This window comes from Teleopsis dalmanni, chromosome 1, assembly GCF_002237135.1.
Source record: "Teleopsis dalmanni isolate 2A chromosome 1, ASM223713v2, whole genome shotgun sequence".
Lineage (NCBI taxonomy): Eukaryota > Metazoa > Arthropoda > Insecta > Diptera > Diopsidae > Teleopsis > Teleopsis dalmanni.
This window is the reverse complement of record NC_051846.1, coordinates 19,657,656-19,672,371: the sequence shown is the minus strand read 5'-3', so window position 1 is coordinate 19,672,371 and position 14,716 is coordinate 19,657,656. Positions and strand designations below refer to the sequence as shown.

The window sequence follows — 14,716 nt, the reverse complement described above, 5'->3', positions numbered from 1 at the left end:
TTATTGTGTGATCATTCATAAACATTCTTCAACATCAGAATTCTCAAAGCTTCCGGTGATCCGAATAATATTTAAACCTCTAGTTTAGAGCAATTATTAATTCACATTTGCTTGATATGGTCATTTCTGTCAAACTGTTTTTTAACCTTTCATATTTATTATTAAGGTTTTATTTTAAATAAAAAAACTCATTTAAATTATTAAAATATAATTTCAATTTCATATTAATTTTTCATGTATTTTCATTAAAAAATTAAATTAATAATTTATACACGTTTTATATTTACTTACATTTTTATAAAATATATATATAAATATTTAAGAAGTAATATTAAGTATCGAAATTAATTTATTTTGTTTGTATTTAAAAATAAAAAATTTGAAAAAAAATCTATATTGTTTTGTAAAATTATTTTAATTAATTTTTTTTTTTCAAAATATATATTGTTAACAAAAATATATAATTTTATAATAAAAAAAAACTGTTATGAAATTTTAAATTATAATATAATTTTAATAGTCATTTTAATTCGTATTTAAGAATTTGTTAATAAAAATGCTACAATGTTTTTTTTACAGAGATTTCTTATAAAATTTTGTTTTAATGCTTTATATAATTATTTAAATTAAAATTTAATTTTTTTTATTAAATATATTTGCAGTTAGTTATTTTTTATTTTGAAATAATTTTTTTTGTCATTCGTTATGAATTGGGTTATAACATAAATTTGTCTCTTATTCAAATGTTAGTGAAATTTGATTATAATATTTGATCAAATTCAATTTTTAAATATATACATTTATATTGCATATTGCATTTGTATATTATAAGATGTTTATATAAACTTCTAGTAAAAAAAGAGAAATGTTCATAATAAGTTGCAAAAAAAAGCTGTTTTACATTCCATCCCAAAGATAACATTTTTAAATAAAAGTTTAAAAATATATCTATTTTTACATCATTTTATTTAATATAATATCCATTGAAAGAGTTGCTTTTGCGGTTAATAACAACTATATAAAAAATGTTCAATTTTATTTATTTATTTTTATTAATATATTATTATTAAGATATATTTTATTAATATATCGGTTTTATATTAAATTCCTTCAAATAAACATGATTTAAGATTAAAGTAGAATATTCAATATATAATATATTTAATATAAAAAATATTCTGTTTTAAAATAAATTGATTTTTACATAAATAATACTTAATTTTTGTTTTATATTAAATTCCTTCAAATAAACATGATTTAAGTTTAAAGTAGAATATTTAATATATAATATATTGAATACAAAAAATATTCTAATTTAAAATAAATTCATTTTTACATAAATAATATTTAATTTTTGTTTTATATTAAATTCCTTCAAATAAACATGATTTAAGTTTAAAGTAAAATATTTTATATATAATATATTGAATATAAAAAATATTCTAATTTAAAATAAATTTATTTTTAATATATCATTTTTGTTTTATATTAAATTCCTTCAAGTAAATGTAATTTAAGTTTAAAGTAAAATTTTTAATAAAGTATTATTTAATGTGGTTTTTTATAATTTAAAAAATAAGTTTGAATTTTTTTTATTAACATAGATTTCTTAATTTAAATTGAATTTAATATAAAGTTTAATTTTAAGTTATATTTTTTCAAAATCCGTTGTGAACATAGGATTAAGAAAACTTTATAAACATTTAATTTTTGATATTATTTTTTTCTTAATGCATATATATTTATAAAATACAGGGCTATAAAATTTTTAATATGTATAATAATAAATATTTGCATTTTTGATAAATGCATATGTATATTTTTTTAGCTTTTAATATAACATCAAAACAATGTAGTGAGATTAGGCATAAGTTATTATATTAAATATACTTATAAATGTGAATTATATTATATAAAAGAAAAGCATAAAAAATATAAAAGGTATAAAATAATAATAATAGACATATAACAGTAGTTGTAAATTATGTGTGTGTTAATAAACGAAGTATTTTATTTTGTAGTAAAAAATATATAAGTTACTATGTAATTTTAACCAAAAAAATAAAATAAATAAATATGTGTCAATAGATTTATTAAGTAAATAATGAGAGTAAACATAATTCATAATAATTGTTTTTAAAACAATATTTAGATTAAATAATTTTTATATATATTATTTTTTAAAAGTACCTAAATTAATTTTATTTATTTTTTTTAATTATATATTTTTAACAAAAATTATAAAAACGAATTGTTTCTTAATTTTTGACTTAAGTAGTATTGTTTGACTACAAAATTATGATTATTATATTATTTATATCTTTTTCATTTTTTAGATGATTTTTTGCTTTAATATCATATTAAAAATTCTAACTATGTATTTAAATATTTTTGAACATTTTATTTTAAATGCGAAAATCACAATAGTAGATGCTCCTATTTATCAACACAATAAAAAAAAAAAATAAACCAATTAAATATTGATATATAATTATATATAAATATATCAAATCTAAAGAATAATGTATATGTTATAAATATAAAAAAGTTAAATATAAAAAATCGATTCTGAAATACAATACGGTGTATGTAAAAATTTATATATATAAGAAAGATACACAAGAAAGAAATATCATACTTCAAAAGTATATGAGCTACTTATTTGCTCTGAATATGTAGTATATAAAATTATAAAATTTAATTTAAAAATAAATAAGTTTTAAAAAAAATATCTAAGCCAACAAGAAGAGTTACAGCCACTTAGATAAGAGCAAAATAAAATTGTTAATAAAAGATAGAAACAATTTAAATATAATGATATTTATATTTTAGATGATGCAATTAAATGTGAAAGCTTAGTATTTAAGTATATAATTATAAAAAATATTATAAACTAACATGTTAAATATATGTGTATGTATTTTAAATGTTACTAACAGTGAAAAAAATTAAAAATAATATATATAAGATTAACTGCTTTAGAATATATGCAGTGCAGTACAGATATATACAGCAATCAATATTAATTAAATATGTTATATTTTTATATTATTATGAAATTATTCCAAAAATATATTAAAATGATTTATCAATATGTTATGTAAACATACTTCAAAAAAATATATTAAAGTGATTTTTATTCCTTTCCGAAATTGTGATTGAATACAGCATTCGTTATTAATAACTTAATATTTCTATTATTTTATAATGACTTAATAATTCTATAATTTTATACATTTTTAAAATATAACAAAATTTGGGTATATATAGTAATATATAATTAATAAAAATTCAGGGCGAAGGACATAGTAGTTCAGTTTCTTATTTTCAGTTAACTTTAAAATTAAATTTAGTGTTAACTCACAATTAAATAAATAAATAATGAAATTATAATTCTATTATTTTATAAATTTTTCAAATATATTATATATTAATGTGATTATGATATTTTCTTTAAAAATGCAATGAGCTGTAAAACACAATTACATATTTTATTTATAAGATTAAAAATTATGATTTAAAAATAAAGATTTAATTTATAAAATATAATTTAAAGAATAATATAAACTTATATATTTTAATTATAAAATTTTTTGTTAAATTAATTTAAAATTCGCACTGCAAACTAAAGTAGGAAATCATAATTGAGAGTATATATAACATTAACCTAAATTGTATATAGTTTTTTGAACGAATTTATGTATAAAAATATTATGTCTAATTTAAATTTCATTTGATATTTTTTATTATTTTTATATATCTATTAAAAAAAATTATGGGTTTAAGAAGAACGTAAAAACCGAAATTAAGTAAACAATATTTATATAACTTTTAAAATTATAATATAAGAAAAATCTTAATTTTTACATTCACATTTTTGTTTTTACATTTGTAAAAAAGTGTTTCGAATTTTGTATATTTTTTTTTATTAAAAATAATATATTTCTAATTAGTACTTTAATTGTTTAACATAAAACTATTGTAATTGCTGCTTTGGTTAATATTATTTTTTTAAAACATATTATATATGTGTACAATAAAAAAAACGTATACGAAAAAAAAGAAAAAATTTTTTTTTTAAATATAGCTATTTCAAAATTAAATATATTCTGCCTAAGCAGTCAAAGACGAGATAAAGGCATGGGAGTTCAAATATATTCTCCGAATCTAGCAAAGATAGTTGGTCAAGCAGATCCAACTATTTTTGCTACTCAACCTCAATATTTCAGGCAGAAATTATCGCCATCCTGATGGCCTGTTCTCTTACAGCGGACATGGACTTTTAGAAAAAAAAATCTATATTCTCATTAATAGTCGTAAATAATTGTTTACGATAGTTTAAGAATGTAAACAAAGTATAAGGTACTAAGCAGCAGCTCCAAAGTGAGTCCAGTTTGAATTCTCTGACTTTTCCACAGAGTAAGAAACGATTGCGTAGATGAACTAACTAGACTAGGTGTCTGTTTTATGAAACCTCCCGTTTCAATCCCTTCTCTTCCTGTCAGCCACAAACGAAAGTGGTTTTATGGCCATTTTTTGCAACAGACAAATAGGAAGTGACCTCATACTTCTTCAGTAGCCAGGTCGAGAGCTACATGGCGTCTTCACTACAAATGTAAATTCTACGACTTGGTACACAGAAGTAAATTAGTATCTAGTATAATATCTGTTCTAACGCGACACTCGGCTAAAGGACGATATATGTCTACCTGCGCTCGAAAAAAGACACCAGAGTATCTGTTGTGTCTATGTTCATGTTTGTATAGAAACAGGTTTAAGCTATTCTTTAAGATACTCGTGGTATTTTAAACATTAGTATTGGCCAGATACTTTCTTTTAGCAATTCATATGACAGGTTCTAATATGTTCACTCTTCTACTGACTAGTACAAGGGATGTGGAATTAAAATGGCTTTCTTAGTTTATATATATTGAGAAGGATTAATTTCTCTTTCGTTCTTTCATCTGTCCAATCAGTAGTAAAAAAACTTGTCAAGTTTAAATCAAACTATTTATTTACTTTATATGTGCAAGATATTCTATTTTAATATTAGAATGTTGTCAAAATGGTTTGAGTTATAATACAGACAATATTCTATTTAAAACAAATTATAATTTATAGCGAAAGAATGGACTCCGCTGAAGTTTGATTATTGTTAGGAATATTGAAATTTTTGTACCAGTTCCTGTGAAATTATAATTATTTCAAGATTATGTATTGTTAAAAATATTGATAAGAAATCCATCTAAATTCTCTGATTTAGGTGGTCTCCAGTTTGCTATCTTCAGTTTTCACAATCGATCATTAGACTTAAAATAAATGTATTGATAACAATACTACAATAATATACTAGGCAGCACCAAGTTATGTTCATAAAGAATATATATATATAAATAAAAAAATGAACATGGCATTATGTACGGACCGCATCGATTGAACATCGTAAAATATATCCCGTCGTTGTTGTCCGCAGGCATTAATAAAGCAGATAACATGAAAGGAGTTTTTGCCATGTAAATACATGGGTAAAGATGTAGATGGGTAAAACTTTTGTGAAAGGAGAGGAGAAGATTAATGGATGGATGAGATGTAATTAAGCAATAAATACATCCCTTTGAAACACAAAAAAAATTGAATTTGTGATTTGATTGATTTTAATCCAATGTTTTATTGATTTTTGCAAGCATCTTTAGGAATATATACCACAAAAATTTGACTTTTATTTGTATCCTATCACCTACAATGCAAATACAAGTCTCTGAACTTAAAGACAAAACGAATTTACAATTTTAGAATCAAGATTTTATTTAGAAAATATAAGTTAAATAATAATAATAAGTTTTATATTTTAATTATAATTTTTTTTTAAATTAATTTAAAATTTGCACTGCAAACTAAAGTAGGAAATCATAATTGAGAGTATATAAAATATGAATCAAAACTGACATAGATTATATAAATTAAAAAAAATGTGGATTTGAAAAGAAAAGAACTAGAAAATCGAAGTTAATTGAAAAATTATTTATATATACTTCAAAGTCATAAACTTTCAAAACTATAAACTACGAAAACTTTTCATTTTTATATTTACATTTGTAAAAAAACTTTTTCAAAATTTTTTTATTTTTTTAATTAAAAATATATTTTTAACTAATACTGTTAACATAAATAGTGTTTAACATAAAATTATTGTAATTACTGCTTTGGTTTATATTATTTTATTTTAACATATTATATGTATATGTATATAACAAAAAAAAAGGAAAAATATCCGAAAAAAAATATAAATATGAAAATAAAAGAAAAATATGCAAAAAAAAAACAAAAATAATCTGTATTAAATATAATTATTTCATATAGGAAAATTAAACTTTTGCAAATATTCTGCCCAATCAGTTATGTCAAAGTTTTTTAAGTTTGAATCAAACAAAATATTTACGTTTTCCTTAATATGTGCAATAGTTTTCATTTTATTATAATAACCAGATCTTATTTCTTCATCCACATAAATATTTGCAGATAACTTAAGTTTGTTTAAATTAAGCGGTTGTGCGTCATTAAAGTTCTGAACGAGATCATCAATATTTTGTTCCATACTTTCTAAATCATACTTTTCCATACTTATATATTGTGTGTTATTTGTTGCAATACATTCCACTTTGTCTGTGACTAGCACTTCCATAAAACTTTCCAGTCCATAAAATTCATTATACGACTTAAATAATAATAGGAGTAGATAAAGTATATCATCAGAACTCAAAATTTTTTTCAAATCATCACCAGATAATTGAGTTTTGCGCTGATGTTGTTCCCAAATGTTAGATGTCAAAGCAGAATATATTTTCGTTAGTAAATTGTCAAATTTAAATGCGTTATAACGTGGACAATATTCAGATAAAAACAAATCAATGAATTCATAGCGAAAAAATGGAATTTGTAAAACTTTGATTATTGTTAGGAATGTTGATATTGTTGTACCAGGAGCACCTGTAAATATATATATGTATTTAATTATTTCATCATTATAAATTTTAAAAGAATAATGAAAAGAATTATTATATTTTAGAAATACTATTATAGTGTCTCAGGTATTCGATTGCGCTTTTTTTAGTTCTTACAAGCAAACATTAGGCTTTAAATTATTGTATTGGTAAGAATACTATAATGCACTATACACTATTAATTCATATATATAAAGAATGTATAATATAACATACATAAAATACTTAAAATAACAATATTATGTATAGATCGTATGAATCAGTTTATACAACTAAACCCGAGAAACTATATTTTGTCATATTCTACTATTCTGCTCTTATATGTTAATGAAGAACAGACTTTTTCTTGACTTATAACTATAACTGTCGTTAATAACTAAATCCTATTATGTTAATTTTGTACAAATCTAGTATATTTCAATAGAGATTCTTTAAGAACTAAGAGTATAAAGCGTTCTCTATAGACAATGATTACTTCATAGATTTTAAACAGTAAATGCTCGAGCTCTATATGATGTTTGCACACAAACATGCACTCAAATATTCGACGCTTTCGAATAGCACAAATTTTATTTGAAGTTCTAGTGCAAACAATAAAGAATTGGTCTTCTTCTTTGTTCTGAATTTTGATATTGTAAAAAATTTTTTACATAACTATTAAAAAAAAAGAGTTAAAAATAATTGATTGTATTGATATAACAGTGCTGCTTATACGATTTTAGAAAAATGTACTTATGTCTACATTACGCAAACATTAGTCATAAGGATATTTTTAAGAAATCTACTAACAAATTATCACTTTCTTACATATATTAACTATGTTTACCTTTAACTTTGATAAAAAAATATTTAATGAAATGTTTGGTTGTATTTCCAACGTTGGGATATTTAATATCATCGCCTATAACTTCGATCTCAGCGGAGTTGCAGGCCACCATTAACAATCCCAGGTAACGCTAAAAATATTACACATTAAGAATTTGAATATCACAAAAATAAACTACAAAACTTGACTTACTTCAAGAATTTCTAATCGTTCGTGATGCAAACCTTTATTTATAGCATTAATAAAAATTTCTATAAAATAGGCTGAAGTACTTGTTGAATAATGACATTTTTGCAATTTAAAAGCTTCTACAATTAAAGGCCGTATTTTTTCATAGAACATTAAATAACCGGGGGTTTTATAGTTGTGCACAAACCACATAGCTAAATCGTGTTCTAGTATAGATAAAATTAAATTTAATACCATAAATATACGCTCCAATTGTAAACCAGTTTCCATATACATGAATGTTTGATATTTGGCTTTTACTTCCTCATACAACCAATCTGGTTTGAACTCACTGAACGAATCGTCACACAAATCGTTTAGAGGAGTGTAAACATAAGCCTCAGCGCTTAAGTCTTCACTAGAACATTGTTCCATTGTATATTTCAATAGATCAAGGAGTTGGTTAATCATATCATTTGATTTGGTAAGTATTGGTCGTTCGGGTGTAAGTAGATTTACATCAATTGATAAATTAATAAACTTTCTATAGCGTTCACGTAGGGCCACATAGCAAGGTGGAAATGTGCGCACAATATATTTAAATATATCAAAGCATTCAGCACAAACTTCAATTAAACACTCTGTTTCAGTATCTCTCGGATTTAATGACTGTGAATAAATTTATTAGCATAAATTATGTATACTTTAAAAAAGTGTACTCATACTTACTAATATCAAATCAATTATTTTTTTAAGATTTTGTTCTCCAGGAAAAACATTGTGCTTGCATACATCCCATAAAATAAAAAGTGCTGTTTTATAGCAGTTGTTTTGAAGAGCGCACTTAATGCCGTCAAAATCAATCTCAGGAAGTTCTTTATTGTAATGATTGTGTACACAGAAGGGAAAGTTTTCGATGCAATATAAAGGAAATTTTAAATGCAATCTATTCACAATATCTAAAGATAAATTAGAGAGCAAGGTTTTTAAGTTCTCCTCATAAGTTTCATTAATAGAATCGATTAAATTTTGTTGTTTTATATCCAAAGTGTTTTCTTGTTTTTGTGAGAAAAGATTATTGGCATACTTTTGTGTACTTAATACTTCCTGTTTTATAGAAGTAGTATCAAAACTTTCATAATTTTGATTGTGGTCTTGTAAATTTGTTTTGATCTGAATTTTTTCAATGCACTTATTTGTAGTTAGATCTGTTATTTGCTTTTTATTCACTTCTCTGCTACTCAGTGCTTCACAAGTGTTAGTTGCTGAAGTTTGTCCAAATTTAGTATTTTTATTTTCAGAAGAGGTTTCTAAGTTATTTATTTTATTATGTATTCTCCTACCATATTTTCCGCTTCTATTAGATGTAGTTACGACTTCAGCTTTAGTTTCATTAATTCCTCTGGGTCTAAGTACTCTTTTAAATTCAGCAGAAGTTACCTGTTCTTTCGTAGATGTATTTACCACATTCTTTTCACGAATATTTATATTCTGCAATTTTTCAGAATCTTGATGTTCTTTTTGCATTGAAATAGCATAACAATCACTTTGATATGTATTTAGTGCTGGGTTATCAGATTGTATTTTTTTCGGTCTACCTCGTTTCTTTTCAATCACTGTGTTTACTTCTCCGGTTTTCAAATCAATTGTTTCTAGTGTTGGGTTGTCAGATTGTATTTGTTTCGGTCTACCTCTTTTCTTTCCAGTCACTGTGTTTACTTCTTCGGTTTTCAAAACAAAAGTTTCTAGTGCTGGGTTATCATATTGTATTTCTTTCTTCTTACCTCTTTTGTTTCCAGTCTCTGTGTTTATATTTCCGATTATCAAATCAATAGCTTCTTGGAGTAAAGGAACACCAATATTACAAGTGGCAACTTCTTGTGATTTGGTTTGTTGAATCTTTTGTACTTTTGATATGTTAATATCACCCATATTATCAGTATTTTGGTTCAGTGTTGAAGAACTGATATTTTTCTTCTTCAGAGGAGGAAACAACATTTCTGTTTTATTACTACTTTGTCCAGTGTTTTTTGCTATGTCCAGAGATTTTGTTCTATCTCGTTTTTTTATTTCAGGTTGCTCCTTAAGTTGTGTTTCGTTATGTAAATCAAACAGTTTTCGTGTTTTATATTGTTTTGGCACATCATCATAATTGGAACTAGTATTATTCTGCTCAGACTTTTGAGAACTACTGAGTAGTGATCTGGAACGTGTAATACGTACTGGTGGTTTAGCAAAATTTACCATTTGTGCTGCACCAGCTATATCTCTTTCCTTTACGTTTTTCTGCACAGAAAATCTTTTGTACTTCGTCGTTCTTATTTTTAACGGACTAGAATTTGTACTGACTTCCATCTTCGTTTGGTTATCTGTAGTCGTATCTAATCCCACATCTGGAGGTACGTTTTCTTTAGTTTTTGCAAAAGACGCTTGCATCTTTGCCATAAAATATTGTGAAATATTTATTTTTTTTACTGGAAAACAAACAACGCAAATATTTTTGACAATTTACACTGACAGTTTGGCGCATTAAATTTATGACATTTACAACTGACAACAATGTCAATTGACTACTATGACTAGATAAAGCACTCAGTCATGTTTGTGATATTTATATCGTTTTCGATTAGTAAATCAGGAGTAACATTTTTAATCGAAATTCACCTTTAGTGCAATTTTTATTTTCGATTGCTATATCTCGGGCGAAATGCATAACATTCGAGAATAATTTATAATATTCTAGATATTTTATAAGAGTAACAATATTACCATGAACCAATTATTATTATGACCTGCCGACGCCCACTTAGTTTTCGAATTGTATCTACAGAACAGATGTTTTAAAGTCAAATGTAAATCATTTACATGTCTTTGTCTTTACTTTGCTATTCAAATACGTCTAACTTTAAAAAGTTTCTTTTCGCCATAAAGACGCGTCACTTTCAGCAAGAAAAAATTAACATTAAAAGTTAGAATTCTAGAAAATATGAACAATAATATTGTTCAATTTTTCCTAATCCCGATTAGCGAACTTGTAGAGAAACATTTGCACAGCTTCTTTTAAAATTGCACCCAAAAAAAGCGCTTTATATATAGTAGGTAAAAATATGCATAACAGATGTCTCTACAAAAAGGTTAGCTTTGAAACCGAAATAGGCAACTTCTAAAGTTAGTTTTCAATTCGTTGAACTGGTGTTTCCAAATAAAGTTGGACTTTATAAGCTCGTTCTAATTTAAAGCACAACAAGTGTTTTGGTTAGTGTGAATAATTAAATAAAAAAGTAACAAAAAAAATCCTGCAACTTGAGCATTGAAACTTTGGCAGTTGTATGGTCAGCCAAATTTCAATAAATTAAATAAAATTTTTGTCTTTGTCTTTTCTTTGCTATTCGAAGCCGTAAACCATTTATTTATACAAATTTACCAATAGAAACTGGCGTTCCACAAGGAAGTGTTCTTGGCTTTATCTTGAACGTACTTTACACATCTGATGTCCATGGTATATTAGGAATGAAAGCATCCACCCAGATCAACAAATTTCTTCAGTTAAAGCTAAAGAATATATATATATATATATATTTACTGTATTTCTTGAGAATATAAGAAAAATTTAATAAAAGGCTGACATAATATGTTAACCCTTTAACTAGGAATCTTGCACATCTATCCATTACTTCTCCTCTAAAAAGAGCTGACAGTCCAGCTATTAATTAAAGTAAAAACCACACTTTTTTCTTAGCGATCTGATAAAGTTCAATTGTTTTTTTAATAAACCATCTAACATCTCTAACAGAATATATAAAGAAAAGGTGGACTTTTTAGTAATTTTTCTTAACTTCTTCCTTTTATGTTTTGATAGATTGAGCTGTGAATTTATTCTATAAAGTATGTATATTCTTTTTGATTTTTGTGTAAAAAAATTCTGAGTTTAAATTCTTTTTAAATCACTTGTGTAATTGAGACGTTATTCAATTTACGACAATTTGCCGTGTAACTTTTATCGTGCCCGATTTGGATTGCGACAATCGCAATTAGAGGCCGTTTTTGGTGTACGATAGTTGATTAAAAAATGTCTTGCGGCAGTACAAAATTGTTCTAATTTAGTTAAAATTTTTTTTTTATTACGACAAAATTGCAGTGTGAACACAATCATATTTAAACAATAAGAAAAAAATACCGTTTTAGTTTTTCTCTTGAGAATGTAGTTTCTATTTTGTTAGTTTTCTTTTTCTACATTTAATGAGTACCAAAATCGTAAATATAATGTAAGAGTATATTGCATTTTTAGTTTTTTTGGATTAATGCAATCAGTTTCGCAATATAACCGTTTTGGATAATACATGTAAAATTATGTCAGAAATTTGATATAAAAAAAATTCAAATAAAATTTCATTCAGCTAATCTGAGAAGAAAATCCATAGAGACGCGCCAACCTGAACAGTGACAAAATTATTGCAAAAATACAATTTTAATTGGCAGTTAACTGCGTTTATAATTGCTGCAGTTTGTTGACAGTTTACACTGAAAATTGTTTATCTATTCATTTTCACACTGACGTACATTTTTGGCCAATTAGAGCAAAAATGGTACAGAGGTGCGTCGATTTTTAATTGCTGTTCTTTGGCTCCACTGAGCTGCTGCACTGATATGTGTCGTTTGGAATGACTTATTGAGCCACTGTACTTTACACCTTCGCAAAGGGGATTTCTATGATTGAAAATACATGATTTTGTGTTCGTTGTTGTGCACAAGTGCACTCAATCGGACTACATCACCCGACCGCGATGTGAGATGTGACACGCAAACGTTAATTGGAAAATAATTTTTCATTTCCAACGTTTGTTGTTGCTGAAGCTGTCTGATAACTCGATTTTTGGCGAATTAATAACTTCAATATAAAATATATTAAAATTGTTAAATTTTGCTGATCCAAAAATAATCATAAAAAATGTTATTTACTGTTAAATCAGCCAAAACACTGATCAATATTTAAAGACAGTCATGTATGACATTTGGAAGTAGGTTAGATCATTTATAGCCCATTGTGGTATCCGCAAAATAACCCAGGAAAGTCGAATAAACTTACTCGTTGTCTCTATTATGATTCCGTGCGTTATCTTTGTTGAACTCTTTGGTCTTCCTGATGAAGTTAAGGAAAACCGATAGGTCCATTTTTGTTATCTTTGATAATGAAGAAATAATGTTTTAGTAAATTTGTTTCTTCTGTTGTCCTGGACAAAAATATTGAAAGTGATTGATAGATTTCCCCTCTTAATTATAGCAACTTTAGCATCTACACTTTGTCCAAACACATTATCGTTGTAAGATAATGTTAGCCAACTTGGAAGAAATCATATTTGGTATAAATATTAACGGATTATGTTATAGTCTAAAATTTCGGTGAAGGAAACGAATTTATTGTTGATATGTAATGTTAGGTTACTGTGCTGATCTTGGTTATCATCTTAGATGCTCTTTAAGGTGATGACATACATTTGCATATCTTACGAAAAGGTATGCTGCTACTGTACCACCCTCCATCTTTGAGCCATCTGTGTGAATGGTAACTAAAGAGTTAACAGTCACAGGTCTCAACTAACAGCTATCTCTGGTTGGATAAAGACTGAGAATTCTGGTATTGAAATCAAGTATTGGTGTCATGTAGTCTGTAGCAAAATCTAGATCTGTCTTGACTGAGCTACGATCCCTCTTTTTTATCTCCTCCTAAATTGTATAGTAATTTTTCTTAAATTTTTGTGTATTTTATAGAATGTGTAGCACTGATGAAGTGCATGCTTAATATATTACCTAGAAAAAAAAACATAATCAATAGTCAAACTGTCTCAAATCATATAATCACTCAATTAATGCCACTCAGTACAGTTATCGTTCATAAAATTTGTTTAAAATATTTTTAAATAATTTAAGCAAAATTTTAAACGCACATAAAAAGATAGAAATGTTTTAAAAATGTATCTTAAAATATCAATAACATTAAGAGTAGTTATAATTAAAATAATAGCAACTAACGGCTCGTGGGCGTTGGCAGATTGCGTGTTCTCCTTTCACAAATCAGTGCCTCAGTCTCAGCCTCAACCTCAGCCTCAGCCTATGTGCAAATGGCAAGTGGGGCGCTTTAAGTTGACAATTGATAGATTAAATAGCGACCATATACGTGAACAGCCCAGTTGCCAACAGGATTTCATTGAACAAATTGATTAATTTTTTCTTGTTTCACACCAAATATAAAAAATTGAAATGCAATATATTGTAGTTCAAAAATAAGTACTGTTAGGCAGTAGAGAATGCAATCAACCAACAAAAGACTTAAGACACAAACTTGCTCCAAATTATATGTGGCAAAATTTATAGATGAATAAATGTAAAAGTAAATTTTGTGAACGATTCATTTTTAATTAAAAATATTTAATTAATTAAAGTGAGTAAAATTAGACAACTTGTGGTTACTAGTTCACACAAAACATTTGAAATTATTATAAGTCTTTTCTCTTGACTTAAAATATTGCTTGGGTGAGAAAGTGACAGTTCCATTTTTTTGGGGATGATGGGGATGACAAGAAATGGGTTTAATTGATTGGTTCTCTTCAGTATGTACTAGTGTACAAAAAGGATATCATTGTAGAGTTCAAATGATTTAATACTTCTTTTATGCATTACTAAACCTCCAACAGACGACTAAATAGAGTATAGTCGTACATCG

The 14,716-nt window shown here is 25.5% G+C and overlaps 1 protein-coding gene across 1 annotated transcript; it reads right to left on the bottom strand.

Annotated features, from left to right (window-relative positions):
* Nucleotides 1–6,334: 6,334 nt before the first annotated feature.
* LOC119668339 lies at nt 6,335–10,555 on the bottom strand. The gene is made up of 4 exons (XM_038077812.1): nt 8,725–10,555; nt 8,020–8,664; nt 7,828–7,957; nt 6,335–6,987 (listed from the first exon to the last, which is right to left on the bottom strand). Exons 1-4 carry the CDS (start codon nt 10,438–10,440, stop codon nt 6,353–6,355), a joined length of 3,126 nt encoding a protein of 1,041 aa, XP_037933740.1. The 5' UTR covers nt 10,441–10,555; the 3' UTR covers nt 6,335–6,352.
* Nucleotides 10,556–14,716: the final 4,161 nt, after the last annotated feature.

Excerpts from the sequence above, each read along its gene's own strand:
- LOC119668339 (XM_038077812.1), bottom strand. The coding sequence starts at position 10,440 with ATGGCAAAGATGCAAGCGTCTTTTGCAAAAACTAAAGAAAACGTACCT. Across the intron at positions 8,665-8,724 it reads AAATAATTGATTTGATATTA|TCATTAAATCCGAGAGATAC; the intron begins GTAAGTATGAGT and ends ATTTATTCACAG. Across the intron at positions 6,988-7,827 it reads TTTTTTTATCAAAGTTAAAG|GTGCTCCTGGTACAACAATA; the intron begins GTAAACATAGTT and ends ATATATTTACAG.